This window comes from Callithrix jacchus, chromosome 6 (assembly GCF_049354715.1).
Source record: "Callithrix jacchus isolate 240 chromosome 6, calJac240_pri, whole genome shotgun sequence".
NCBI lineage: Eukaryota > Metazoa > Chordata > Mammalia > Primates > Cebidae > Callithrix > Callithrix jacchus.
The window spans coordinates 123,851,448-123,879,188 of NC_133507.1; the positions used below are offsets into that span (position 1 = coordinate 123,851,448).

At 37.2% G+C, this 27,741-nt stretch overlaps 1 protein-coding gene across 2 annotated transcripts in view; it reads left to right on the forward strand.

The window, feature by feature from the left end:
* FAM117B (family with sequence similarity 117 member B) overlaps nucleotides 1-27,741 on the forward strand; it is a 158,920-nt gene that overhangs the window by 72,335 nt on the left and 58,844 nt on the right. For both annotated transcript variants that reach the window (XM_054257804.2, XM_035305334.3), the window contains exons 3-4: nucleotides 9,671-9,763; nucleotides 10,990-11,103. In XM_054257804.2, coding sequence (XP_054113779.2) covers nucleotides 9,671-9,763; nucleotides 10,990-11,103 — 207 coding nt within the window. The remainder of the gene's footprint in view (nucleotides 1-9,670; nucleotides 9,764-10,989; nucleotides 11,104-27,741) is intronic.

Consider the following 27,741-nt stretch of genomic DNA (forward strand, 5'->3'; position numbering starts at 1 on the left):
GATGTCAGTTGCATTTTTCAACTCCAGAATTTCTGCTTGATTCTTTTTAATTATTTCAATCTCTTTGTTAAATTTATCTGACAGAATTCTGAATTCCTTCTCTGTGTTATCTGGAATTTCTGTGAGCTTCCTCAAAACAGCTATTTTGAATTTTCTGTCTTAAAGGTCACACATCTATTTCTCTAGGATTGGTCTCTGGTTCATTTGGTGAGGTCATGCTTTCATGAATGGTCTTGATAGTTATGTATGTTAGTCTGTGTCTGGGCATTAAAGAGTTAGATATTTCTTGTAGATCTTTGTAGTCCAGGCTTGTTTGTACCTGTCTTTCTTGGGAAAGCTTTCCAGATACTTGATTGAGTGCAGTGGCTTACACCTGAAACTCTTAGCACTTTGAAAGGTTGAGGAGGGCAGATTGCTTCAGCTTAGGAGTTTGAGACCAGCCTGGATAACATGGTGAAAACCAGTCCCTACGAAACAAACAAACAAACAACAAACTAGCCAGGTGTGGTAGAATACACCTATAGTCTCAGCTACTTGGGAAGCTGAGGTGGGAGGATTGCTCAAGGCCAGGAAGTTGAGGCTGCAGTGAACCAAGATGGTGCCATTTGTACTTCAGCCTGGGTGACAGAATGAGATCCTGTCTTAAAAACAAAACAAAACGAAACAAAACATAGCTGTTGTGATCGAAGCTGTGTCTTTATTAGGGTACACCCTAAGCTCAGTAATGTGATATTCTCACAGAGTTGTAGATAAACTGCCTTGACAATCTTGGTTAAGATCCAGAAGAATTATCTGGATTACAAGGCAGAGACCCTTGTTCTGTTCTCTTTCTCCCAAACAGTATTTTTCTCTGTTCTGAGCTGCCTGGAGCTGGGGGAGGAGTGACACAAGCACTCCTGTGACTACTACCACTGACTGCACTGGGTCAGACCTGAAGCCAGCACAGCTTTGGGTCTCACTCAAGGCCTGCTGTAACCACTATCTGGCAAGTACTTATGGTTGCTCGAGGTGCTGGGGCTCTGCAGTTAGCAGGTGGTGAAATCAGCTAGGTATGTGTCCTTTTCTTCCTGGTGGTAAGTTTCCCCAGGCCCTGGCCATGTCCAGAGGTGGTGTAGGGAGCCAGGGACTAGAGTCAAAAACCTTAGAAGTCTGCCTGGTGTTCTGTTGTACTGCAGCTGAGCTGGCACTCAGACTACAAGATGCAGTCCTTCCCACTCTTTCCTCCCCTTTCCACAGGCAGAGGAGCCTCACCTTGTAGCCATCACTACCACAGACCCACAAGTAGTACTCCTTTCAAGCAGGGGTATTCCCATAGCTACCATAGCTGGGAACATGCTGAGTCTCACCTGAAACCAGCAAGTCTCAGAGTCTTATCCAAGGTCCACACTGCCTGGCCATGACTGCTGGTTTCTCAGGGCCCACAGACTCTTTAGGCAGCAGGTGATGGGTCCTGCTGGCACTGGTTCCTTTCCTTCAAGGGAGCAAATTCCCTTCTGGCCTGGGGTATGTCTAGAAATTTCCTCCAGGAGATAAGGCCTAGAAAGGGGGCCTCGTGACTCTGGTGTCCTATCCTCTTTTGGCTGAGCTAGTATCCAAGATGCAAAACAAAGAATATATGTCTTTTTGGAGCTGTGAACTGCATAGCCTGTGGTTGGGTGGCACCAGCACTCCCTTGGTTGTCCCTGCTCATATGTCAGTAGGCCATGTGTCCCACAAGTCCACTGGCTCTGAGCCCAGTTCAACATTAGGAATTGCTTAGGAGTTGCAATCTCCATGGCCTACACTGACTTCTCAAGTTTATTTGGGGCTGTAGAGCACTTTAGTCTGCGATGTTGTGGCTTGCTGGGAATTCAAGTTTTGGCCTTGGGGTTAGGAATTCCCCTCTGGCTAAGGATGATTTAAGTACTCCCTCCGTGGCTGGGTGTCAGCTGAGTGCAGCCCGATTTTGCTTTCTGCAGTGATAGCAGCACTGAGTTCAGTGCATTACCTCACAATTGCTGTGTTCTCCCTCTCCCAAGTGCGTACCACACAGCTTGCTGCAGTGGCAAGAGCGGGTGGGGGTGGTGAATGGGGCATCAGCTATTCAAACCTGTCTTTCCTACCTTCTTCCAACGCCGCTTTTAGTCATATGAAGTTAAAACCAGGTACTGTGTGTGCTCACCTGATTTTTGGTTCTTATGAAGGTGCGTTTTTGTGTATAGATAGTTGTTAAACTGGTGTCCTTCTGGGAGGAACAATAAGTGCAGCCTTCTATTCTGCCATTTTGTTCTCTAGATTCCAGTACCTTTTTTCCTAATTTCCTTTTTAGATATTTTTTAATGTTTGGAAGCACATCTGACTTTTTTGTTGTTGATTTTGTATCCTGCAGCTTTATGGAATTTGTTAGTTTTAACTGTTTTGTGGAGTTTCAGTGTTTTCTGTAATTACATAATGTTGTGTCCAAATGGAACAATTTTAATTCTTGTTTTTCCAATTTGGAGGCTATTTATGTAGCCTAATTATCCTGGCTAAGACTTCTGGTACTGTTGAATAGAAGTGACAAGAGTGGGTAACACTTGCCTTGTTCCTGATCCTAGAGAAAAAGCTTTCAGTTTCTCATCATTGGATATGGTGTTCGCTGTGGGCTTCTCCTTTATGAACTTTATTTTATTATGTTGAGATAATTTTCTGTTATTCATGATTTGTTTTTAATCATGAAAGGGAGTGAATTTTATAAGATGCTTTTTCTGCATCTATTGAAATGATTATATGTACTTCTTATTTTGTTAATGTGGTTTATTCTATCACTTGATATTTGTTTATTGAGTCATCTATGATTTTTTTTTAATTTTGTTGGTTGGGTTTGCTAGTATTTTATTGAGGATCTTTGCATCTATATTTGTCAAGGAATAACATTTTTTAAATCTCATTAAAAATAATTTTGAAGATGTACTCCAAGTTTCAATAATGAACCTGGCCCTATGTGCTCAACTCAGTGGTGCTTCCCCAGCGATCTAGTTTGTTTGGAATGCTTTTTCCATCATTTGACTGGGTGATTCATACTCTGGTTGTATCTCCTAATTCCATAAAACTGTGCCTACCAGCCTTCCCTGTCCTTCCAATTCTTGGTTAGATACCTTTCTTAGGGGACTTCTGTCATCACATGTATCATAATTAGCTATTTATTCCTTTTCTCCTAGAAGCTCTTTAAGAATAAGAACTGTATTTCCTCTTGACCTCCAAATGTTAATCCAGTGTCTGACACGTTATTAGATACTTTAATATAAACCTTCTAGTACATAAGACAAGACTGAACAAAATCAAAACATATTTTAATTAAAACTCAATTTTACTTTTAAATCAATACCTAAGTGTCCTATAATCAAAGCACAGCTTCTTAGCTGAACAAAGAAAGCAATTCTCCTTTAAATTAGAAGTATAAGTAAAATTGATGTCTTTGCTAGGTATTTTTTTCCTGCCCTGAACATCTTATCACTAAAGTGAGCAAAGCTGTCTGTTGCTCTTTATGCTTATTTTTATTTGTCTCAGTAATTAATACTGTTACCCTCATCCTCTTTAATTTGTTCTTAAATAAATCTATAGGAATCTTTTATATACCTTCGCTTTTCTTTAAATTAAATTTTATGCTTAAAATTACCATCATTTAATAATTTCCATGATTTTTAAAAACTTTTTATTTTTAGAAAAATCTTAAGTTTACAGAAAAGTTGCAAGGATATTAAGTACCAGTATACCTTTCACTTGTATTTACCAAGTAACATTTGCCACGTTTTGCTTTATTTTTGTGTCTGTAAATAGAATTATGTTGTTAATTTGCAAATCATTAGTAAGCTGCAGACATTCTCTTAACTATTTCAGCATGTATATGAACAAGGACTTTTAAAAATACCAATAGAATTATCAAATTCAAGAGAGTTAAGATTGATATAATACTGTTGTTCACTATATGGTTTATAATTTTTCGGTTGCTCTGGTTATGTTCTCTGTCGCAGTTTCCCCTGTAAGCTAGGATCCAGTCAAGGAGCACACATGGCATTTACATGTCATTTCTCTTCAATATCCTTTAATCCAGAGTAGTTCTTCAGTCTTTTTTTAACACTGAGTTTTTGAGTCTTTCATGACATTAATGTTTTTGAAGTGTGTAGAGCAGTATTTTTTGTATTTGGTTTATACATTCCTTTATGATAAGATTCAGTTTAGTGCATTTTTGTTCGGAATACTGTATATGATATATGTTTCTCTCTGTGCCTGCCTGTGGATCGATCAGTAGGTACATGAAGTAAGTGATGTTAAGTTTGATCCATCAGAACCCTTTTTAACTAATAAGTAATTTGTGGAGAAATATTTGAGCTTATAAATATTCCATTCTCCAAGAAACATTCATTGGTTTTTAGCATTTGTTGATGATAATTACTTAAGTCAGTTATTACTATAGTATTTCCAAAGTGATGACTTTGTAGCTCTGTCATTCTTCTGTATTGATTTGTTGGTCTAATACTTGGTAATGGAGGTATTTTTTTTTGGAATCGTCCTAAATGGAGTTCATAAAATGTCAGTGGAAATGACCTAAGGTTTTTTCCTTTTTATTATGAAAATGTTAAATGTACAAAAAAACTACAGCTGTAATTCAAGTGTTTTAAACATTAGTCATATTTGCTTTACCTATCTTGTATGTGTGTATGTGTTTGCTGCAATTTTTGAAAGTATGTTGCAGATATCATGACAAAATTTCTCTCTAATATTACAGTCTGTATCGCCTAAGAATATTTTCTGTATAGCCGTAATAGCATTAGGTCATCTAAGAAAATTAACAATTTCGTAATATCACGTAATAACCAGTTTATGGTAAAAAATTCCCCAGTATGTCTTTTTTAATGACCCAGTTTGACATTTATACATTACACTTGGACCCAAAGGGACCCAATTAGACATTCATATGTTGCTGTTGGTTTCTCCTAAGTCTTTATTAATCTAGAACAGGTCATTCTTATACTTTTTTCTTAATTACGTTAATTTTTTTTTTCTTGAGATGGAGTCTCGCTCTGTAGCCCAGGCTGGAGTGCATGATCTTGGCTCACTGCAGCCTCCACCTCTTGGGTCCTGGTTCAAGAATTCGCCTACCTCAGCCTCTCAAGTAGCTGGGATTACAGGCATGAGACACCATGCCTAGCTAATTTTTGTATTTTTTAGTAGAGACGGGGTTTCACCATGTTGGCCAGTCTGGTCTTGAACTCCTGACCTCATGATCTGCCTGCCTCGGCCTCCCAAAGTGCTAGGATTAAAGGTATGAGCCACCACGCCTGGCCTACATTAAGTTTTTATCCTTCACTTTGGAAAAAACCTAAACTTTTGGTCTTATAATTAGCAAGTAATTTGTGAGTTTTGGCACCACACAAATATCCTGTTCTTCAGTATCTTTTACCTAATAGTTTTAGCTTCCATTGATGATTCTTGCCTAAATCAGTTACTTTCCTGGAGGTTGCATGTGCCCAAGCACACAACAACACACACAAACACAAGTGAACAAGAAAAACTGTCTTTTTTTGTTACACACAAGATATCATATTCTTTGTATTTTTCTGCAACCTTGCATTTCACTTAATATTTTAAGGAGATTACCTCAATTGAGGGATTTCCTCTTATCTCTAAGGATTCCTCCCCTCTTACATAGGGAGAGGGTATAAACCCAACTTTTTTTTCAAACTATATTTGAGAGTCTCTAGTAAGATGTGAATTTAATACTGAACCAACATTTAAAATACAAGGATAAAAATTTAAACAATTTTTGAATTTGGAATTGGGTTTATAAAGCAGCTCATCATGATTTTAGCCCAAAGTTTTCATATAAATAGTAATATAAAATGTATGAAGGAGTTGGGTTTTTTAGTTTTAGAATGTGAAAATAATAACATTTATAGACATTTACACACATAGATTCCTGTTCTTACTCTCCTTGTTAGCTGTCACTCAGAGACATAGTAACCTGTAGAATCCTCAAAGAACCAGGTTTTGTTTCCCCCCACTTGTAATGTTTTATAAAGGCCTATTATCATTTCCACTTCATTATAATATACAAAAATATTTTCATAAAACTTATTCTATTTTGGCTGGGCGCAGTGGCTCACGCCTGTAATCCTAGCACTCTGGGAGGCCAAGGCGGGAGGATCATGAAGTCAGGAGATTGGCGACCATCCTGGCCAACATGGTGAAACCCTGTCTGTATTAAAAAAATACAAAAAAATGAGCTGGGCCTGGTGGCGCATGTGGTAGTCCCAGGTACTTGGGAGGCTGAGGCAGGAGAATTGCTTGAACCCTAGAGGCAGAGAGGCGGAGATTGCAGTGAGCCGAGATTGCACCACTGCGCTACAACCTGGGTGACAGTGCCAGACTCTGTCTCAAAAAAAAAAAAAAAAAAACAACAAAAAAAAACTGATTCTGTTTCAATCCTGTTTTAGTTTTTTACTTGAAATTTTACTTCAATTATTACTTGAAATTTTTTACATCAAAAAATTATTTACATTCTTTCCTATAGCTTTATGACCATAGAGATAACAAAATAAGTAATGACTACTTGGCATAATGGAATGGAAATAACGATAAACATTTTCTGAGTGAATGTTTTGTTCTTGGCACCATGCTTAAAAATTAAATCCTTCACATATACTAACTCCTTTAATTACCTTATAATTTTAGTAGGTAGATGACATTATTCCTTTTCCTTTTTCTTTCTTTTTTTCGTTGGAGACAGGGTCTCGCTCTATCACCCAGGCTGGAGTGCAGTGGAGGAAGCATAGCTCACTGCAGCCTCAACCTCGCAGGCTCAAACAATCCTCCACCTCAACCTTTCGAGTAGTTGGGACTACAATCATGAGCCACGATGCCCAGCTAATTTAAAAATTTTTTTGTAGAGACGAAGTCTTCCTACATTGCCCAGGCTGGTCTTGAACCGTGGGATCCTCTAGCCTTGGCCTCTCAAAGCACTGGGATTACTAGCAAGAGCAACTGTGCCTGGCCTAACATTATTCTTATAAATGAGGAATTTAAAAATTCATATAGGAGAAGCATCTTGCCTAAGATACAAAAATGTTTGTTTTTGAGATGGAGTCTTGCACTGTTACCTGGGCTGGAGTGCAGTGGCATGATCTTGGCTCACTGCAACCTCCGCCTCCTGCATTCAAGTGATTCTCCTGCCTCAGCCGCCCAAGTACCTGGATTACAGGCACCCACTACTATGTCCAGCGAATTTTTTGTATTTTTAGTAGAGATGGGGTTTCATTATGTTGACCAGGCTGATCTCAAACTCCTGACCTTTGGCCTCCCAAGGTGCTGGGATTACAGGCATGAGCCACCATGCCTGGCCCCAAAATGTTATTTAACTGATCTGAAACTTAAACATGTTTGTTTAACACCAACATACGTGCTTCTGGACCATGCATACTATGCTGCTTATTCACAATAGAAGAGACATGGAATCAACTTCAATGCCCATCAACAGTAGACTGGATAAGGAAAATGTGATACATACGCAATGGACTGCTATGCAGCCATAAAAATAAACGAGATCATGTCCTTTGCAGGGACGCAGTTGGAGCTAGAGGCCATTATCCTTAGCAAACTAATACAGGAATAGAAAACAAAATACTGCATGATCTCACTTATAAATGGGAGCCATGATGAGAGCACATGGACACATAGAGTGGAACAGCAGATGGTGGGGTCTTCTAGAGAGTGGAGGGTGGGAGGAGGGAGAGGATCAGGGAAAGTAGTTAATGAGTACTAGACTTAGCACCTGGGTGATGAAATAGCTGTACAACAAACCCCATGACACGAGTTTACCTGTTCACCTGTATAATCATTACAAGTACCTTTGAACTTAAAAGTTTAAAACGAAAAAGGAATTCATTTGCTAAGATTTTAAATTTTGTAGTGTTAAGATTATTACTTTGATTTTGGTTTTTGATTTTGACTTTATGCTCTTTGGTCCTATTTATATGTTAATCCTTGTGACAGGTTTTTTAACAGTGGACTTAAAAAGCCTGTGGACCCTAATATGAGACATTATAAGTACAGCAGGGGTCACCTCTGGGATGTGTGATATCAGTTGGTAACCTCAGTGTGAAACTGGAGTTTAGGGTGAAACAGGGCATAGAGTGGTGATGGGAAGTTGACCAAATTGTAGCCCTTCCTTTTGATTCAGTGTATTTAAGGCTCCTCATCAGAATGGAGTCCTTTTAGCTATAAGGATGAGATCCAGACGTGGGACATGATTAATTAGAATCACAGTTTCTTTATTTTTGAAAACTTTCTCTTTTCTTCTCCATTTGAAACTAGACCATTTTATAATTAGTAATTTATGTTAATGGTGCAAAGGATATTCAAACTGTGGACAGTGTTTTTTGGTATTTTTTTTATTATTTTGAAGAAGCTATCCATTCATCTAGTGCAAAATTGAAAAGTACAGAAGGGGATACACTAAGGCTCTTTCTCCTCAGAGATTGCCACTGGTATCAGTTTTCTTTGTTACCATGTATTTTCTTCCAAATACAATTTACATACACATACATTATTTTTCACAGTCCCATATAAAGGCAATTACTATACACACTGTACTAAGCCTTGAGGTTTTTCACTTAACAGTTTATCATGGAGATTATTTCATATCTGTATATTGTGAATTTCCTTATTTTTTTTATAGCTGCACAGTACTCTGTTATAAAGGTATACTGTAATTTATTTAGCCAAGCCTGAATAAATCTAACTTATTTACATTGTTTCAGTGTTACTTGTAAGAACCCTGCTACAAGGAATAATATGCAAGTCATTTTGTACATAAAGATGTGCATTTGGTATTTGTGCAGGATAAATTACTAAATAAGGGGTTGCTTATTTGTGCATTTATAACTTTGACAGCGGGTACCGAATCTCCCCCCATAAAGACTGTACACTCCCATTAACAATATAAGAGAGTTTATATTAGCAAATTGCTCAATCTTACATTGCTCTCTCTCCTTAGGGGTGAGGTTGAGCATAGTTTCATGTGCTAGGAACTCATTTGTATTTTCTTTGCCAATACACTCTTTTAAAATTCTGGGTTTGGTATAACTACTTAAGGTTTAACGTTTTTGAAGCTATTCTCTGCAGATACTTAAGGCAAGACTAGACATAATATAGAAGTTAATAGTATGAGCTCTGGAGTCTTAGATTTATTTCTTGGCTTTGCCACTTCTAGCATAAGACCTTAGGCAACTTACAGTGTTACGTCAGATAAAGCATATGAAAGCGCAGTGTGTAGCACGTCAGAACACAAGAATGTTAGCATACTAATAATAATAACATCATTAGCTATGATATGTTAGTTAACTATAGTAAGTACAGTTACTATATATTGTTAACTTTGTTCCATAAATGCTTTATTTGTAGTAAAATTATAATTATGTAAAAATGTTAATTTTTATTAGCAATAAAAATGAAGTATGCTAAAATATTAATTGTAATTAATACCAGTTAAGTAACTGGTGCTAAGACAATTTTGGGTAATTTGTGTTATTTTAATTATTTTTAATATCTAATTTTTCTGTAATGGAAATGTGTTTTATAATAGAAAAATATGGTATACATTATTTTGAAATGATTTTTGTTAAAGTTCACTTCACCTCTTTTTTCATTACAGACAGAGAGTGCATGGGCTGAAGAATATGCTGAAAAGAAGAAAGGGTCTCACAAGCGCTCAGCATCTTGGGGCAGTACAGATCAACTTAAGGAGGTCAGAAAAATGGTTCTAGGGTAGTGGGTGTGGAAATACGATCCTTTTGTTGGCTATTTCCTTGATATTGGGACAGCAAGGATTTGTCATTTTCCATTGATTTCTTTTTTCTCTTTGGGTTGTGAAATAACAGCAAAACAATTACTGTGTTGATTTCATAAAGATTAGAGTAGGGATATTCATTTATCACTTGATTATGTATTTTTGTCTTTTTTTGGAAACCTTCATACATGTCAACATAATATAAACACCAGATTTACAAATTGTAACAATACAACAAATTCACATTTTATCTATTTATTTATTTATTTTTGAGGTGGAGTCTTGCTCTGTTGTCCAGGTTGGAGTTCAGTGATGTGATCTTGGCTCACTGCAGGCCTTGCCTCCCAGGCTCAAGCAATTCTCATGCCTCAGCCTCCCGAGTAGCTGGGACTGTAGGCGTGTGCCACTATGCCCAGCCAATTTTTGTGTTTTCAGTAGAGACAGGGTTTCTCCATGTTGTCCAGGCTCATCTCTAACTCCAGACCTCAAGCAATCTGCCTGCCTTGACCTCCCAAAGTGCTGGGATTACAGGCATGAGCCACTGTGCCTGGTCACATTTATTATTTTTCTATATGTGGTGGTATTTCTGAAATTCAGTACTCACTATAACCAGGATGATTATGGCTCTATGCTATGATTACCATTTTATGTGTTGCTATTTAATGACATTTTGATTTCATATATAATGTAGAAATACAAAAATTCAGTCAAAGGATAGTATGTGATATTAACTGGAATTGCATTTGTTATTTAAAGATGATATCTGTGAATATATTTTATGGCTTGAGTTGATTTTTAAATACTGCCTAATTTTTGGAGCTGTTGAAAGTTAGATGTTCAGTAAAGAAATCTAAGTTGAAAGAAAAACTTACGGTAAGGGCAATGAGAATGATTGTTATTTTTTGAATTCCTCAAGAAAACTGTAATGTAATTTATTCTAAGTGCTGAAAACTTTATTTGTGTAGTGCTTGGGAAGCTTGAAGGCTGAGAACAGTGTTGGAACATATATGCATACGTACATGTGTACGTATAAAATTACGAACAAAAAAATGAGACTTTGTGATATGGTTCAAAAATTCAAAGGACTTACTAAGGGTGAGTTTTACTGGTTCTTACTAAGCAAGGATGGGTTTTTATTTCGTGTGGAAAACACTCCGGTGTACTTGCTGTTTTTGCCTTTTCAGATTGCAAAATTACGCCAGCAGTTGCAGAGAAGTAAACACAGTAGTCGGCATCATCGAGATAAAGAAAGACAGTCTCCATTCCATGGCAACCATGCAGCTATTAACCAGTGTCAGGTAAGAGTACCAATACCACAAAATCCAGAAAAGGAATTTGTTGTTTTTCTGGTGATTTGTTGCTTAATTGGTAATTGTGTAGGACAAAAATGCTCAAAAACATATTTGAAACAGTGATTTAAATACTGATTCACAGTCTTTATAAGAAAACAATATTAAATTGACAAAATAATTTCCTTTAGTGATCTAAGTTGACATAGCTACTTATCTGTTTTGATTTACCATATTTTCGTCTTTATCAATTCAATATATTGGTGGCAGAATGATATAGAAAATCAGGCATTGGGTATGGATCAGACCCTGGCTGAATAACTTACCCTTTCTAAGTCTCAATTTTCTCATGTGAAGATGGGGATAATAATACCTGTCTCATGGAAGTCTTTTGATAGAGACAAACCTTTACTTGCTTTGATTTTTTTTTAGTAGAGCGCATGAATTGCTCTTCAGTGGCTAATCCAAGGAGCACTTCTCTCTAACTGAATTGAAATTGGATGAGATCTCCTGGCAAGGAGAAAGCAAGTTTATTTCAGGTCCTTCAGGATCTTTAAAGTCCCAGAAGTGAAGCTTTGGGAATAAGGAAGGCTAGATTCAACTTACTATGTTAACAGTAAGGCAGCAGGACCTGGAAGGTAGAGGGAAACTGAAGGGTTAGTTCTGTGACTCTTGGATTGTTTTTTAATACTTGAGTTGGCAAACTGTGGCCTGGAAGCCAAGAACGGCCCACCATGTGTTTCTGTATATAAGGTTTTATTAGAAAACAGCCATTCTCATTTTTTTATATATTGTCTATGGCTCCTTTTCATGCTATAAAAATATGTATTTGACTCTCTGTATCTGCAGGTTTTGGATTTGTAGATTGAATCAACCATGGATCAAACATATTTGTGGAAAAATATAATGGAATATGTATAAATACATTTTAAAACATAAATAGAAATAAGAAAATAATAACAGTGTAACAACTATTTACATAGTATTCACATTGTTTTAGGTATTATAAGTAATCTAGAGATTATTTTAAATATATAGGAGGATGTTCCTAAATCACATGCAATTACCATGCCATTTTATGTAAGGGACTTGAGCATCTGTGGGTTTTGATATTTGCAGGGGGGTCCTGGAACCAATCTTCCACAGATACTGAGAGACTACTAAAGTTGAGTAGTTGAAACAGAGACTTTCTGGTTCACAAAGCCTAAAATACTGACTGACTGGTCCTTTACAGAGAAGGCATGCCAACCCCTTTTATAGCTTGATAATGTCTGATTGTTAAATATGTAGATTGTTTGCAATAGAAAGTATGGGTAAAGCTATACAATATTTCAAACTGATTTTGCCCCAAAATGTTAATACTTGGAACAAATTTAATTTCAAGATTTATAGGTTTTTGTTAGTTTGTTTTGTTTGTTTGTTTTGAGACAGGGCCTTACTCTATCATCCAGGCTGGAGTACATTTGGGTGATCATGGCCCACTGCAGCCTCGACCTTCTAGGTTTATATGATCCTCCTACCTCAGCCTCCTGAGTAGATAAGACTATATGTGTGCACCACCATCCTGGCTGATATATATATATATTTTTTTTGTAGAGATGGGGGTCTGTCTTTGTTGCCCAGGCTGGTCTCTAACTCCTGGCTTCAAGTGATTCGCCCACCTCAGTTTCTCAAAGTGTTGGAATTACAGGCATGAGCCACTATGCCCAGCCAAATTTATAGTTTGATTGTAGTTTTCAGTAACTTTTTTTCTGTATATAAGATATTTTAATTAAAAATATGATTATACACTAGTATTAGTGTATACTTAAATGTATACTTAAAAACCCATACAAACTAGATTTATTTCTGGAGAAATAGAAATTTTAAATTGACAGAGTAAGAAATGAAAAATTTGTAAAGGCTAATAACTTTAGAATTTGGAATATTAATTAAAAACCCAGTCTCCTGACTCTTAATAGGCCGAAGACCCAGATGATTTTACAGATGAATTTGCCAACTTTCTCTTTCTTTTCATTCATTCGTATATAACTAGTATGTCTTTCTTTCTTTCTTTCTTTTTTTTTTTTTATTTGAAAGAAAGAAAGGAGGAGAGAGAACAGGAGTCTTGCTCTGTAGCTCAGGCTGGAATGCAATCTAAAAATACGTATTAAAAACCTCTTTTATGCCGATAATTGTGCTTAACAGCGGAGACAGGCAGGAATAAGGGAACAAAATAACAAACAGCCAACCAATATTTCATTTAAGTCTGTGAAATGCTATGCAAATGCTGAAGAGTGATTTATTTCCAATTATGTGGTCACTTTCAAAATAGGCGTAATGTGATACTGAGAACAATGTATGTTCTGTGGACCTGGGGTGAAGAATTCTATAAATATTCACCGAGTTTACTTGTTCCAGGTCTGAGTTCAAATCATAGATGTCCCTGTTAATTTTCTGTCTCGTTGATCTGTCGAATATTAACAATATGATGTCAAAGTCTCCCGTTATTATTGTGCGGGAGTCCAAGTCTCTTTATAAGTCATTAAGAACTTGTCTTATGTATCTGGGTGTTCCTATATTGGGTGCATATATATTTATGATCATTGATCCTTTTACCATTATGTAATGTCCTCCTTTATTTCTTTTAGTCTTTGTTACTATTAAAGTCCATTTTGTCAGAGAGGAAAGTTACAACTCCTGTTTTTTTTTTTGCTCTCCATTTGATTGGTCAGTCTTCCACCAACCCTTTGTTTTGAGTTTTTGTATGTCCTTGCTTATGAGATGGATCTGGATACAGCGAACCATGGGTTTTGACTTTTTATTCAATTTGCCTGGGTCTTTAATTGGGGCATTTAATCCATTTAAATTTAGGATTAATATTGATATTTGTGAGTTTAATACTGTCTTTTAATGCTAGCTGGCTATTTTGCCCATTAGTTGATATAGATTCTTCATTATGGAGATACTCTTTACCTTTTGTTAAGTTTTTGGGATGACTGATACTGGTTGTTGCTTTCTGTGTATAGTGCTTCTTTCAGAAGCTCTTGTAAAGCAGGCTTGGTGGTGATGAAATCTCTGAGTGCTTGCTTGTTCACGAAAAATTTTATTTTTCCTTCATTTATGAAGCTTAGTTTGGCTGGATATGAGATTCTGGGTTGAAAATTCTTTTCATTGAGGATGTTGAATATTGACCCCCACTCTCTTCTAGTTTGTAGGGTTTCTGCTGAGAGATCTGCTGTGAGTCTGATAGGCTTCCCTTTATGGGTAACCTGACCTTTCTCTCTAGCTGTCCTTAGAATTTTCTCCTTTATTTTAATCCTGGTGAATCTAACGATTATGTGTCTTGGGGTTGCTCTCCTTGAGGAATATCTTTGTGGTGTTCTCTGTATTACCTGGAGTTGAGTATTGTCCTGCCTTACTAGGTTAGGAAAGTTTTCCTGAATAATATCTTGAAGAATATTTTCCAGTTTGGATTCATTCTCTTCATGACATTCAGGTACACCTATCAAATGTAAATGAGGTTTTTTCACATAGTCCCATATTTCTGGGAGACTTTGCTCATTCCTTTTTACTCTTTCTTCTCTAATCTTGTCTTCTTGTTTCATTTCATTAAGTTGGTCTTCGACCTCTGATATCCTTTCTTCTGCTTGATCAATTCAACTGTTAAAACCTGTGCATACTTCACGGAGTTCTTGTATTGTATTCTTCAGTTCCATTAATTCACTTATATTCCTCTCTAGATTGTCTATTCTTGTTAGGATTTTGTCAAACCTTTTTTTCAAGGTTCTTACTTTCTTTACATTGGGCTAGAATATGTTCTTTTAACTCACAGAAGTTTCTTATTTTCCACCTTCTGAAGTCTATTTCTGTTAATGGAATGCACTCGTTCTCCATCAGGCTTTGTTCCTTTTTGATGAGGAACTGTGATCCCCTGTAGAGGGAGAGGCATTCTGATTTTGGGTATTCTCAGCCTTTTTACATGGGTTTCTTCCCATCATTGTAAATATATTCACCTGTCGTCTTTGTAATTACTGACTTTCAAATTAGGTCTCTGAGTGGACATCCAACTTGTTGATTCTCAGTGCCGTATTCTGACCAACCTGCTGCGCCTGCTAAAACAGCAGTGTTAAGATTTGTGGTGCTTTTCTGCCTGGGAATCTCCGGTCTGGCTTCCTCCTTGAGTCCCTCTTTCAATCAGCTGAATAGGTGACTCTGCCTTCCCGGAGCTCCAGACGTCGACCAAAAGGGGATCCAGTCCTGTTTATTCTGCACCAGGAACCGCCGTGCCTGGGTGCCAGCCACAAGAGTCGCACTGGCGACCCGTGGGGCTCCTCCGCTGGGAATCTCCTAGTCCGTGAGCAACAAAAATTCGTCTCAAAGTGTGGCGTCCTCTCATTCTCTGTGCTTTCACTGGGAGCTAGAATCTTGAGCTGCTAGTAATCAGCCATCTTGGATATCTCTCCCTTTCTTTTCCTTTTCTTTTTTTTTGAGATGGAGTCTCGCTCTATAGCCTAGAGTGGAGTGGAGTGGAGTGATCTCACCTCAAAGGAGCCTCTACCTCCTGGGTTGAAGCCATTTTCTTGCCTCAGCCTTTTGAGTAGCTGGTACTGCAAGCACAGGCCACCCTGCCTGGCTAATTTTTGTAGAGATGGGCTTTCACTGTGTTGGTCAGGCTGGTCTTGAACTCCTGACCTCAGGTGATCTGCCTGCCTTGGCCTCCCAAAGTGCTGGGATTACAGGCATGTGCCACCACACCCAACCAATTTATTCCTTTTAGTTGCTAAACAGTATTCCATTACATGAATTTCCCACAATTTATTGATATTAAATTCTTGTTGAAGGACATCTCATCTTCATTTTAATTTGCATTCCCCTAATGAACCTCTTTTATTTCCTTTTTTTTTTTTTTTTTTTTTTTTTTGAGATGGTATTTTGCTCTTGTTGCCCAGGTTGGAGTGGAATTGTACGATCTTGGCTCACCATAACCTCCATCACCCAGGTTCAAGCGATTCTCCTGCCTCAGCCTCCCAAGTAGCTGGGACTACAGGCGCATGCCACCACGCCCCAGCTAATTTTTTGTATTTTTAGTAGAGACTAAGTTTCACTTTGTTAGCCAGGATGGTCTCGATCTCCTGACCTCAGGTGATCTCCCTGCCTTGGCTTCTCAAAGTGCTGGGATTACAGGCGTGAGCCACTGCACCAGGCCATGAACATCTTTTCTTATGGTTATTTGCCATCTGTGTATCCTGTTTGGTAAAATGTATATTCATATTATTTGCCCATTTTAAAATTTGCTTGTTTGTTGCTACTGAATTTTGAGAGCTTATTAGACATTCTAGATAAAAGTCCTTTGTTGGGTAAGTTACAGCTGTTTTCTCCCAGTCTCAACTTGTCTTTTGTTCTCTTACTGTCTTTCACAGAGCAAACGTAAAAAAATATTTTTGGCTATATGTTACTATTTTCTTTCATGGGGATTACTTTTGATGTCATATCTAAGGTAGTCTTCAAAGAAACAACTTTGAGACTTGAATCAGAACAACCTACTTATAATTATCACAATAGATCACAGGATTTTATTTTTTCTCTCCACTCACGTTTGTGGAAGTGAGGACATCTTTAATGGAAATGGAGAATTTATCAAAAAATGATATCAATTCAGACTATTTTGAATAAAAATATTTCTGAGTTATCTAAGATTAGTGAAGTACTCATAGAGAATTTCTGATTATCAAAGGATAGGAAAACTACTTTTAGGAGAATTCGGAAAATTTCAAAATATAAAAATTAAGAATCACGTACTTTCACTCTATAGGGATAACTTTTCAATATTTGGGGGCATTTTAAATTTGGTAGGATGTAAATTTAGTCAAGCATGTTGGCACACACCTGTAATTCCAGCTACCCAGGAAGCTGAGGTAGGAGAATTGCTTGAACCCAGGAGGCAGAGGTTGCAGTGAGCCAAAATTGTGCCACTGCAATCCAGCCTGGATGACAGAGTGAGACTGTCTCAAAAACAACAACAAAAAGCCCCAGTATGTTCTGTTGTTTTCTTTGTCCCTAACTTTGAATGTTAATATTTTGTTAACATTGTAGAGATTGTCCAAAGCATGATTTTTAATGGTCCTGTGGTATATCGTAATATGGATACTCTATGCTTTCCTATGCTTTATTTTGCTTTCTTTTCTTTCTCTCTGACCTTCTCGCCTCCCCTCCTTTTCTTTCCTTCTCCTTTCCTCCTTTTCCTTTCCTTTCCTGACAGGGTCTCACTCTGTCACTCAGGCTGGAGTGTAGTGGAGTGACCATGGCTCACTGTAGCCTCAACCTCCTGGGCTCAAGTGATCCTCCCACCTCAGCCTCCCAAGTATAGTTGGGACTACAGGTGTGTGCCACCATACCCAGCTTATAATTTAAAAGTTTTTATAGAGACTTGGTCTCCCTATGTTGCCCAGCCTGGTCTTTGAAGTCTGGTCCTCAAGCAGTCCTCCAGACTCAGCCTTCCAAAGTCCTGGAATTATAGGTGTGAACCACTGTATCTGGCCTTTGTATTGTTAATCATTGTTATTTTTCCATTTTTCATTAATATATACCATTGAGATGAACAATTAATATATATCATTGAGATGAACTTGTCATCTCCAAATGGTTTTTCAGATTAAAAGACAACAAATTTAAAATTAAGTGAATTTTAAATTTACATGGTGGCTCACACCTGTAATCTCAGCATTTGGGAGTCTAAGGCGGGCAGATCACTTGAGGTCAGGAGTTCAAGACCAGCCTGGCCAACGTGGTAAAATCCTGTCTCTAGTAAAAATCCAAAAATTAGCCAAGCATGGTGGCAGATGTCTTTAATCCCAGCTACTCGGGATGGTGAGGCAGGAGTATCATTTGAACCTAAGTGGCAGAGGTTCCAGTGAGCCAGGATCACACTACGGCACTTTAGCCTGGTCGACAGAGGAGATTCTGCCTCTAAAACAAAAAAAAAAGACGGGTGAGGGGAGAAAGGGCGGAGCGGGCGGGGGGCGGGGATAGTGGGGAGAAGGCGTGGGGCCAAAACTGCACCTTACGGCTTTTTTTAACAGTTATTCATTCCAATGATTAAAATTGATTGTGCAGAATAATCTAAGATGTTAGAAATTGGTGTGTATAACTACATTTTTTAGTGAGTGTGATACTGTTTTTATTGAGAGACTTCATTTTTATAAAGAGTAAAAATATGGCTGCATTAAGGTTATAAACAGAAAAGTGTTTTAATGCCTAAGGAGGGCATATTTACTACACTACAAAAACAATTTTTTTTCTGTATTTCTGAAAAGAATTTTGTTTTTTCTCAGCTGTTTTCCAAAAGCAAAGGAAGTCTGTGTTTTTTTCCTATTTCATGTTATTTGTGATTTGTTTATATGCTTGGAAATATGAGTTGAATGGAATTTAAAAATGTAAGTTTGGATGGGATAGCATATCATATTCCTGGTTCTCAAAATTTATTATTTTTCACCTTACACTTGATGTGTCAAAACAATGTGTGAAACTCAGAGGTTCTAAAATGCAAGCATAGATTTTATGAGGGTGTTTTGTCAAAGCAGGTTATTTATTGATTCCTCCCCACCATTCTTAAGGATGTTTAAATAATGCTGCTGTGTTAGCTCTGAGTAGGAAGGAAAAGTAAAACCTCTGTTTGGAAGTAATATTGGGTTGAATTCAGACTCTGCCCCTTTAACAAATCACTCAACCTTTTTTGTGGTTCTCTGAACTCATGTATACATTGAATGTAATTATAACAACTGTGGGGTTGTGTTAAAAAGTAAGAGATAAGACTGTATATGTAAAGTTTCTAGTACTAGTCCCAGAATTTAGAATATGCTCAATACAAAGTGGCTAGCATTATATAAGTTTATATTTTGTGGGTTAGAAAGTACTTTGATACATTCTCATTAAAAAAAAAAGCATTTAATTTTTATCATGACTAACACTTTAGTAATACAAGATCTGATACTTTTTAATATACAGTTATTGAATTCTAGAATATAGTGGGGACTTTGCATTATGACTATATAGTGTATTTGTGCTTATTTTATAGTTTATGGAGCAAAATTTAATATATTAAGACTTTTCTGCATTTACTAGCTGCTGCCTAGTTATTGCAGGAAAGAAGTATGGAAGATCAACTATTCTAAATATATCCATTCGTTGATGTAAATTCTTCTTTATGTTGATGCTGTTTACTTTTTGGTATATTTTTAGAAAGGCTAAAATAGACAGTTAACATCAAATGTCAGTAACCCTAAATTTAAGTTGACTAAATCCCCCAGTCAAAAGATACAGCCAAAACCTAATGGTATGCTACATCCAGACCCATCTCACATCCAAAGATACACACAAAGACTTAAAACAAAGGGTTGGAGAAAGATTTACCAACCAAATGGAGAGCAAAAATAAATGAATAAATAAAAAGCAGGAGTTGCAATTCTTGCATCTGATAAAATAGATTTCAAAGCAACAAAGATATAGTGGTAAAAGGATCAATGCAACAATAAGAGCTAATGAACCTAACACCCAGATACATAAGACTCATAAAGAGATTTAGACTCAACGAGACAGAAAATTAATAAGGATATCCAGGACTTGAACTCAGATCCAGAATAAGTAAACTCAATAAATATTTATAGAGCTCTCCACTTTGAATACACAAAATATACATTCTCCACCTTAAATACACAAAATATTGATCGGCCATTATTAATACCCATTTTTAGAATAAACCTACATTCCTGTTCTCTCTCCCTCTTTTTCTTTCTCTTTCTTCCTCTCCTTCACTCCTTTTTTTCCCCTTTCTTTCTTAAAAAAAACAAAAACAACAAAAAAAAACTATTCTAAATATAAAAGAATTGGTTTTGGTAAATATTCTTTAACCTTTAGATGGTCTGTAGCTATTGAGCCATATATGACATTCTTTTACCTTACAGTGAATTTCATAGCTTGTTCATATTGGGGAGTTGTACATAGAAGATATTTATGAGCTTGAAGCTTGGTAATTTAATGGCCATAGAGGTCATTTGACTACCTCCTTTAAATTTTTTCTAGTTACAAAAAGAATCATATGATTATCTACATTGATACAAAAAAAAAAAAAAGCCTCTGGGAAATACCATTTATGTTAGAGATATTTAAGAACTTTAAGGAATACTTTCTTAATATGATCACACACATACATGCACCTCTCTTTACCTTAAGATCCCATACTATTTAATGGGGAAACATGAGAGATATTTCCACTACGATCAGGAACAAGACAAGGATTCTTATCATCCCTACTTTTGTTTACATTGTACTAGTAGTAGTAGCTAATACAATTAGAAAAGAGAAGTCAGTTAGAGCCATTAGAATTGGTGATGAAGAAATAAAACTCTCTTTCAGATAATATGATAGTATATCTGGAAAACCTCTGAGAATCAATAAAACCAATGAAAAATTTGTATATGATTGCAGTCCGTAGCATTAGTAAGCTAAAATCAATACCAATTATATATACAAACAGCAACCAATTAGAAGACATAATGGAAAATAAACCCCAGTTTGTAGTATAGCGGTAAAAACAACTAAATACTTAAGAATGAAGTTAATAAGTACTGCGCAATCTACATGGCGAAAATTAAAAACACTTGTGAAAGATACAGAGTAGACCTGCACAAATGTAAAATGTTTTATTCTTGGATCGCATGAGTTAATATACTTTCTAATTTAATTTTTAAATTTAACACAATCCCAATAAAAATATCAGTAAGCTTCTTTACAGCATTGGAAAAGTTGTTGCTTAAAAAAAAAAAAAAAAAAAAAAAACTTGCTATCTAAAGCTCAAAGGGAAAAGTAAATATGTGAGTATAACCAGGAAAGCTGTGAAAAGGAAAAACTATGAGGGCAGCTAGCCTTACCAGATATCAAAACATGCTATAAAGCCTTTACAAGTAAAGCAGTGTGCTACTGATACAGGAATTGACAAATTCATCAGAGGAATAGACTAGAAAGCCCAAAAACTGACCCAAGTACATAAAGAAATTTACTGTACGGTAAAGGCATCTCAAATCACTGGTCAGAAATGAACTTTTAAATTACTAGCACTGGGACAACTGGTAGCCATTTACAAAAAGAATTAGACCACATCATATGCAAAACCTCTAAATGGATTAGGGATCTAAATGTAAACAAAACCATATAAGTATTGGGAGAAGACATTAGTGAATTATTCTGTAATCTCAGCAGAAAAGATTTCTTTGACTCAAAATTCATAATGAACAAAAGGTTGATACGTTCATGTAAACATTTTTGTATGGCAGAAAACATTACAAACCAAGTATAAAAACTGAAAAACAGAAAATTTTCACAATATACACCCCAGACGCAAAAGGCTAATAACCCTAATATAAAGAACTCTCAGCTGGGTGCAGCGGCTCAGGGCTGTAATCCCAGCACTTTGGGAGGCCGAGGCGGGTGAATCACCTGAGGTCAGGAAGTTCGAGATCAGACTGGCCAATGTGGTGAAACCCCATCTTTACTAAAGATACAAAAATTAGCTGGGCAAGGTGGCGCGTGCCTGTAATCCCAGCTACTAGCGGGGCTGAGGCAGGAGAATTGCTTGAACCTGGGAGGTGGAGGCTGCAGTTAGCCGAGATCATGCCACTGCACTCCAGCCAGGACAACAGAACAAGATTCCATCTCAGAGGAAAAAAAAAAAACTCTCAAAAATCGAGGGACATGCTGCTACATGCTGCTTGCACGTACCCTCCAGTGGCATAAGGATAGCCTTGCCCTCCTGGGGCTCTGAGGATTGGCCTGTGCAGCCTGCTGCTGCCAGTCAGTCACACAGACCACATGGAGGCCTGGAGACTGATCTACTCAATCCACCATTGCTACTGCACTGCCAATACTGCATACACTGCCCAGAGGCCTGAGGACCTACCTGCCCAGCCCACCACTGGCACCTGAGCATGCCACATGTAAGCCCAAGGACCACCTTACCTGTACCCACCACTACTAGTGCTTGTGTATGCCACCCAGGGGTCTAAGGACCAGCACACCAGGCCCACTGCCACTAACACTGATGCCTTAGGACTGGCCCGGCTCATATTCCTATACCCTGCAAAGCCTTACCACAGCCTTCACTAACAACTGCAGCCTAAGCTGCTGAGAAACTCAAAGACACCACTGTTGCTGATTATAGCCAAAGAAATAATACAGAGACTACACTATTGCACCCACCCAGAATCAAAGACAAAGCTACCCATGAAACGCAATAGATAAATCTATAGGAAAAAGGCTTTCCCTATGAAAGCCAATTAAAAAAACTGGAGGAAGGAAGTGTCTGTATACTAAATGTACAAGTATTAATACAAGGATACAAGAAAAGTAGAAAAGCAAGGAACCATGACACCTCCGAAGGAGCCCAGTAATTCTTCAGTAACAGATCTCAAAGAAAAGGAAATTGATGAAATTCCTGAAAAATAGTTAAAAATAATGACATCAGAGAAACTCTGACACATAAGAGAACACAGATAAACCCAAAAAGGTCTTCTCCAAGGCATATTATAGTCAGATGTCAGAAGTCAAAGACAGAATTCAAAAAAACAAGAGAATAGTCTCAAGTCACATTTAAGAGAATTCCCATCTGTCTTAGTTCATTTCTGTTTCTGTAAAAGAATACCCAAAGCTGGGTAATTTATAAAGGTAAGGGTTTTATTTGGCTTGTGGTTCTGTAGACTGTAGAGAACCTCAGACTGCAACTACTCATGGCGGAAGGTGAAGGAGAGCCAGTGTGTGCAGAGATAATATGTCAAGGGAGGAAACAAGAGAGACAGAGGAGTGGTGCCAGATTCTTTTTAACCAGCAGCTATTGCAAGAACTAATGTAGTGAATTTACTTCTTCCCTAGAGAAGGCATTAATCTATTCATGAGACATCTGCCTCCATATGCCAAACACTTTCTATTAGGCTATACCTTCAATATTGGGCATCAGATTTCAACATGAGGTTTGGAGAAACAAACATCCCAGTGATAAGACCATCAGACTAATAGTGAGTTTTTCCAGCCAAAACTTTACAGGCTGGGAGAGAATGGGATGATATATTCAAAGTGCTGAAAGAAAAAAGACTGCTAGCCAAGAAAAATAGCCTTCAAAAATGAAGGAGAGTTGGCCGGGCATGGTGGCTCATGCCTATAATCCCAGCACTTTGGGAGGCCAAGGCAGGCGGATCACCCGAGGTCAGGAGTTTGAGATCAGTCTGGCGAACATGACAAAACTCCATCTCTACTAAAAATACAAAAAAAAAAAAAAAAAATTAGCTGGGCATGGTGGCAGATACCTGTAATCCCAGCTACTCAGGAGTCTGAGACAGGAGAATCCCTTGAACCTGGGAGGCAGAGGTTGTGTGAGCTGAGATGTGCCACTGCACTCCAGCCTGGATGATAGAGTGAGACTCCATCTTAAAAAAAAAAAAAAAAAGAGAGAGAGAGAGAGGCCAGGAATGGTGGCTCATACCTGTACTCCTAGCACTCTGGTAGGCTGAGGCAGGAGGATCACTTGAGGTCAGGAGTTCGAGACCAAACTGACCAACATGGTGAAACCGTGTCTCTACTAAAGTCACAAAAATTAACTGGGTGTGGTGGTGCACACCTTTAGTCCCAGCTACTCGTGTGGCTGAGGCACTAGAATCTCTTGAACCCAGGAGGCAGAGGTTACAGGGAGTGGAGATTGTGCTACTGTACTCCAGCTTGAGTGACAGAGTGAGACACTTTCAAAAAAAAGCAAAATAAGTACTTTCCAGTCAGGAAAGAACTGAGGTAATTATTAAGCGAGTCCTACATCTGGAAGTGAAAAGAGAATACCATCATAAAAACACACAGACATAAAATTCACTCGTTGAGCAGAAATAAATGAGAAAGAGAAAGGAGTCAAATATCACTACAGGAAACCCACCAAATTGTAAAGTTAAATAATAAAAGAGGAAGAAAGGAACAAAGGGTATACAAAACAATCAGAAAACAATTAAAGTGACTGATAGGATTAAATTCTCGCCTATCAATAACAACCTTAAATGTAAATGGCTTTAATTAGAAGATTTAGACTGGCTGAATGGATAATAAAATAAGACTCATTCGTATGCTGCCTGCAGAAACCCACTTCCCCTGCAAAAACACATATTGATTGAAAGTGAAGGGATGGAACAGGCTATTCCATACAAATGGAAACCATAAGTATGCAGGATTAGCTGTATTCATATCACACAAAATAGACATCAAGTCAAAAAACAAAAAGACAAAGAAGGTTATTATATGTAATGATAAAGGAATCAGGTCAGCAAGTGGATATAACAGTTGTAAATATATATGCACCTTACACCAGAGCACCTAGTGTATAATGCAAATAGTGTTAGAGCTTAAGGAGAGACGTAGACCCCAATGCAATAATAGTTGGAGACTTCAACACCTCACTTTCAGCACCAAACAGATCGTTTGTATAGAAAGTCAACAAAGAAATACTGCACTTAATCTGCGCTATAGATCAAATTGAACCAATAGACATTTGCAGAACTTTTCATCCAATAGCTCCAGAATACACAAATACGTAGCAGCACATGGAACATTCTCCAGGATAGACCGTATATTAGGCCACAAAACAAATCTCAATGAATTTTTAAAAATGGAAATTATCAAATATCTTCTCATATCACAGACTATATCTAGAAATGAATACTGAGGAAATTTGGAAACATGGATACATGGAAGTTAAACAACATGCTCCCGAATAACCATTGGTCAATAAAGAAATTAAGAAGGAAATAAAATTTCTTGAAGCAAATGAAAATGGAAGTACAACATACCAAAACGTATGAGATACAGTATAAGAATTGCTTATTCTTATATAAGGGGACAGTTTATACCAATAAATGCCTACATTAAAAAAAAAAAGATTTCAAATAAACAATCTGAAGAGTGTACCTCAAGGAACTAGAAAACCAAGAACAAATCTAAAATTATTAGATGAAAGATTATTAAAGATAAGTATGAACAACTATATACTAACAAATTGGAAAACCTAGAGGAAATGAGTAATTTCATGGACACATACAGCTTACCAAAATTGAACCAGGAAGAAGTAGAAAACCTGAACAAACCATGTTACTGGTTATGAGATTGAATCAGTAATATAAAGTGTCCCAACAAAGAAAAGCCCAGGACTGAATGGGAAATGTTTCAGCATATTGGTCTAGGCAAAGATTTTATGTCTAGGACTACAAAAGCCTAGGTAACAATAAATATATACAAATGAGACTATATTAAATAAAAAAGCTTCTATACAGCAAAGGAAACAACAGAGAGAAGAGATAACCTGTTGAATGGAGGAAAACATTTGCAAACTATTCATCCAACAAGGAACTAATATCCAGAATATTTAAGGAACTGAATAGCAAACAAACCCAACAAGTGATCCTGTTAAAAAGTGGGCAGTCTGACTAGACATTTCTCAAAAGACATAAATGTCCAACAGGTATATGAAAAACTTAGGAAAGTTTTAGAAAAAATCCAGTTTAGAGAGGTTTGTGAAACATATATATTCATAGAGTACAGATAAAAATATAAAGAGTAAAAATATTTTACTGGTCAGTTTGGCATTATAAATCAAAGTCCTGAAAAATCTTTCCTATCCTTTGTGCCAATAGTTTCCCCACCCCAGGAATTTATTCTAAAGAAGTAGTTACACATGTGTGCAAATAATTCTAAGAGGATGTTCATGATGGTATGGTTCTGTAATAGTGAAAAAATTGAAAATTATTTGTTTAAAGAGCATTGATTTCTTATGTAATGCACTCACAAAATGAAATTCTATGCAGCTATAAAAATAATTTGGTTAAACATTTTAAAGCATAGAGCTAAGTTACAGATATAGTATGATGTTTAAAAAAAAGTGCACTGGGTTCAGAGCACTAGGTACAATCTCTTTCTTTTTGTATACATATATTTAAGAAAAAGGACTAGATAGTTTTTATAAAATTATTAATAGTTGTTACCTCTGGTAATTTACATGTATTTATTTTTCTTTCTTCAGTGAATATTTTTTTACTTTTGCAATAAAACAGTGCCAGGCCAGGCACAGTGACTCACATTTATATCCCAGCACTTTGGGAGGCCAAGACTGGGAGGATCACTTGAGGCCAGGAGTTCGAGACCAGCCTGGGCAACATAGTGAGACCTGTCACTAATTATATTTTTAAGATTATTTAAATTTAAAAAGATGACAGTTAAAAATAGTTTCTCAGGGAAGACTTTATGGACATATTCAAGTTCTCTGGATCACTATATCTCTGGCTTATGTTTTAAATACATTCTTAAGTCTATTGAAAACTATAGAAATGAAGAAACTAAAGGTGAGTGTATTAGTCTCATCAGGCTACTGTAACAAAGTATTTATACATAGACTAGGTGACTTTACACAACAGAAATTTACCTTCCAGTTCTGGAGACTCTTAAGTTCAAGATCAAGGTGCCAGCAGGGTTATTTGGTTAAGGGTTCTCCCCTTGGGTTGCAGACAGCTCCCTTCTTGCTGTGTGCTTATATGAGTTCTTCTTTGTGTGCATGCGGATGGGAGGGATCTCTTTGGTGTCCTGTTGGACTGGGCATAGTGGCTTGTGTTTGTAATCTCAGCACTTTGGGAGGCAGAGGCCATCTGATTGCTTGAGCCCAGGAGTTTGAGACCAGCCTGGGCAACATGGTGAAACCCTGTCTCTACCAAAAAAAAAAAAACACAAAAATTAGCCAGGCATGGTGACATGCACCTGTAATCCCTAATTGGGAGGTTGAGGTGGGAGGATCACCAGAGCCCGGGAGGCGCAGAGGTTGTAGTGAGCCAAGATCATGCCACTGCATAGCTTGGGCAACAAGTGGAGACCCTGTCTCAAACAAGAACAACAACAAAAACAAAACAAAACTACTGCCTTAGATGCCCCATGTCCACATACAGCCACATTGGCAGGGCTTCAACATGATTTTGAGGGGATGCACACATCCATATACCAGCCTTGTTGAACAAGCATCTTGTATGTTCTAGGCTGTGTGCTTGGCAGTGGCACTAAAGAGATTAATAAGACATAGTTTCTCTCTTCAGGTTAATTGTAGAAAAATAATCCAAAAGAAAAAAATACCATCTCTATTCCCAGGAGTAACTTGCTTCTGATATTTTTGGAAGATAGTCTTTTTTTTTGCTGGGTGAAATATAAATAAATGTGTATGCCTGTTTTATATGCATGTATTGGGCTTTTGGTTGAATTAACAGTAAGAGACGAAAGAAGAGTGCTCTATAACTTCGTGCTTTTGTGAAATATCTGGGGTATATGAAACTTGTTTCAGTAGGTAGAACAGAAAATGTTGAGAAATTAGGTGTGTAGGTTTCTCTCTGCACATATAAAGTGTCTATATTTGAGAAAAGGGAGAATCAAATTGTATAGTAAGGGCTAAACCCTTGAAGACATACAGGTCAAGCTTTAGTCCCATAATTTTCTGTTTGCAAATTTCCAAAATTATTTTACAATTCACCTTCTAAAAATTGCATAATTCTTCACAGATCACTCTGTTACTTGAAGTGTATAGCTCAACTGTATCTCAGCCGAGATTGTGCCACT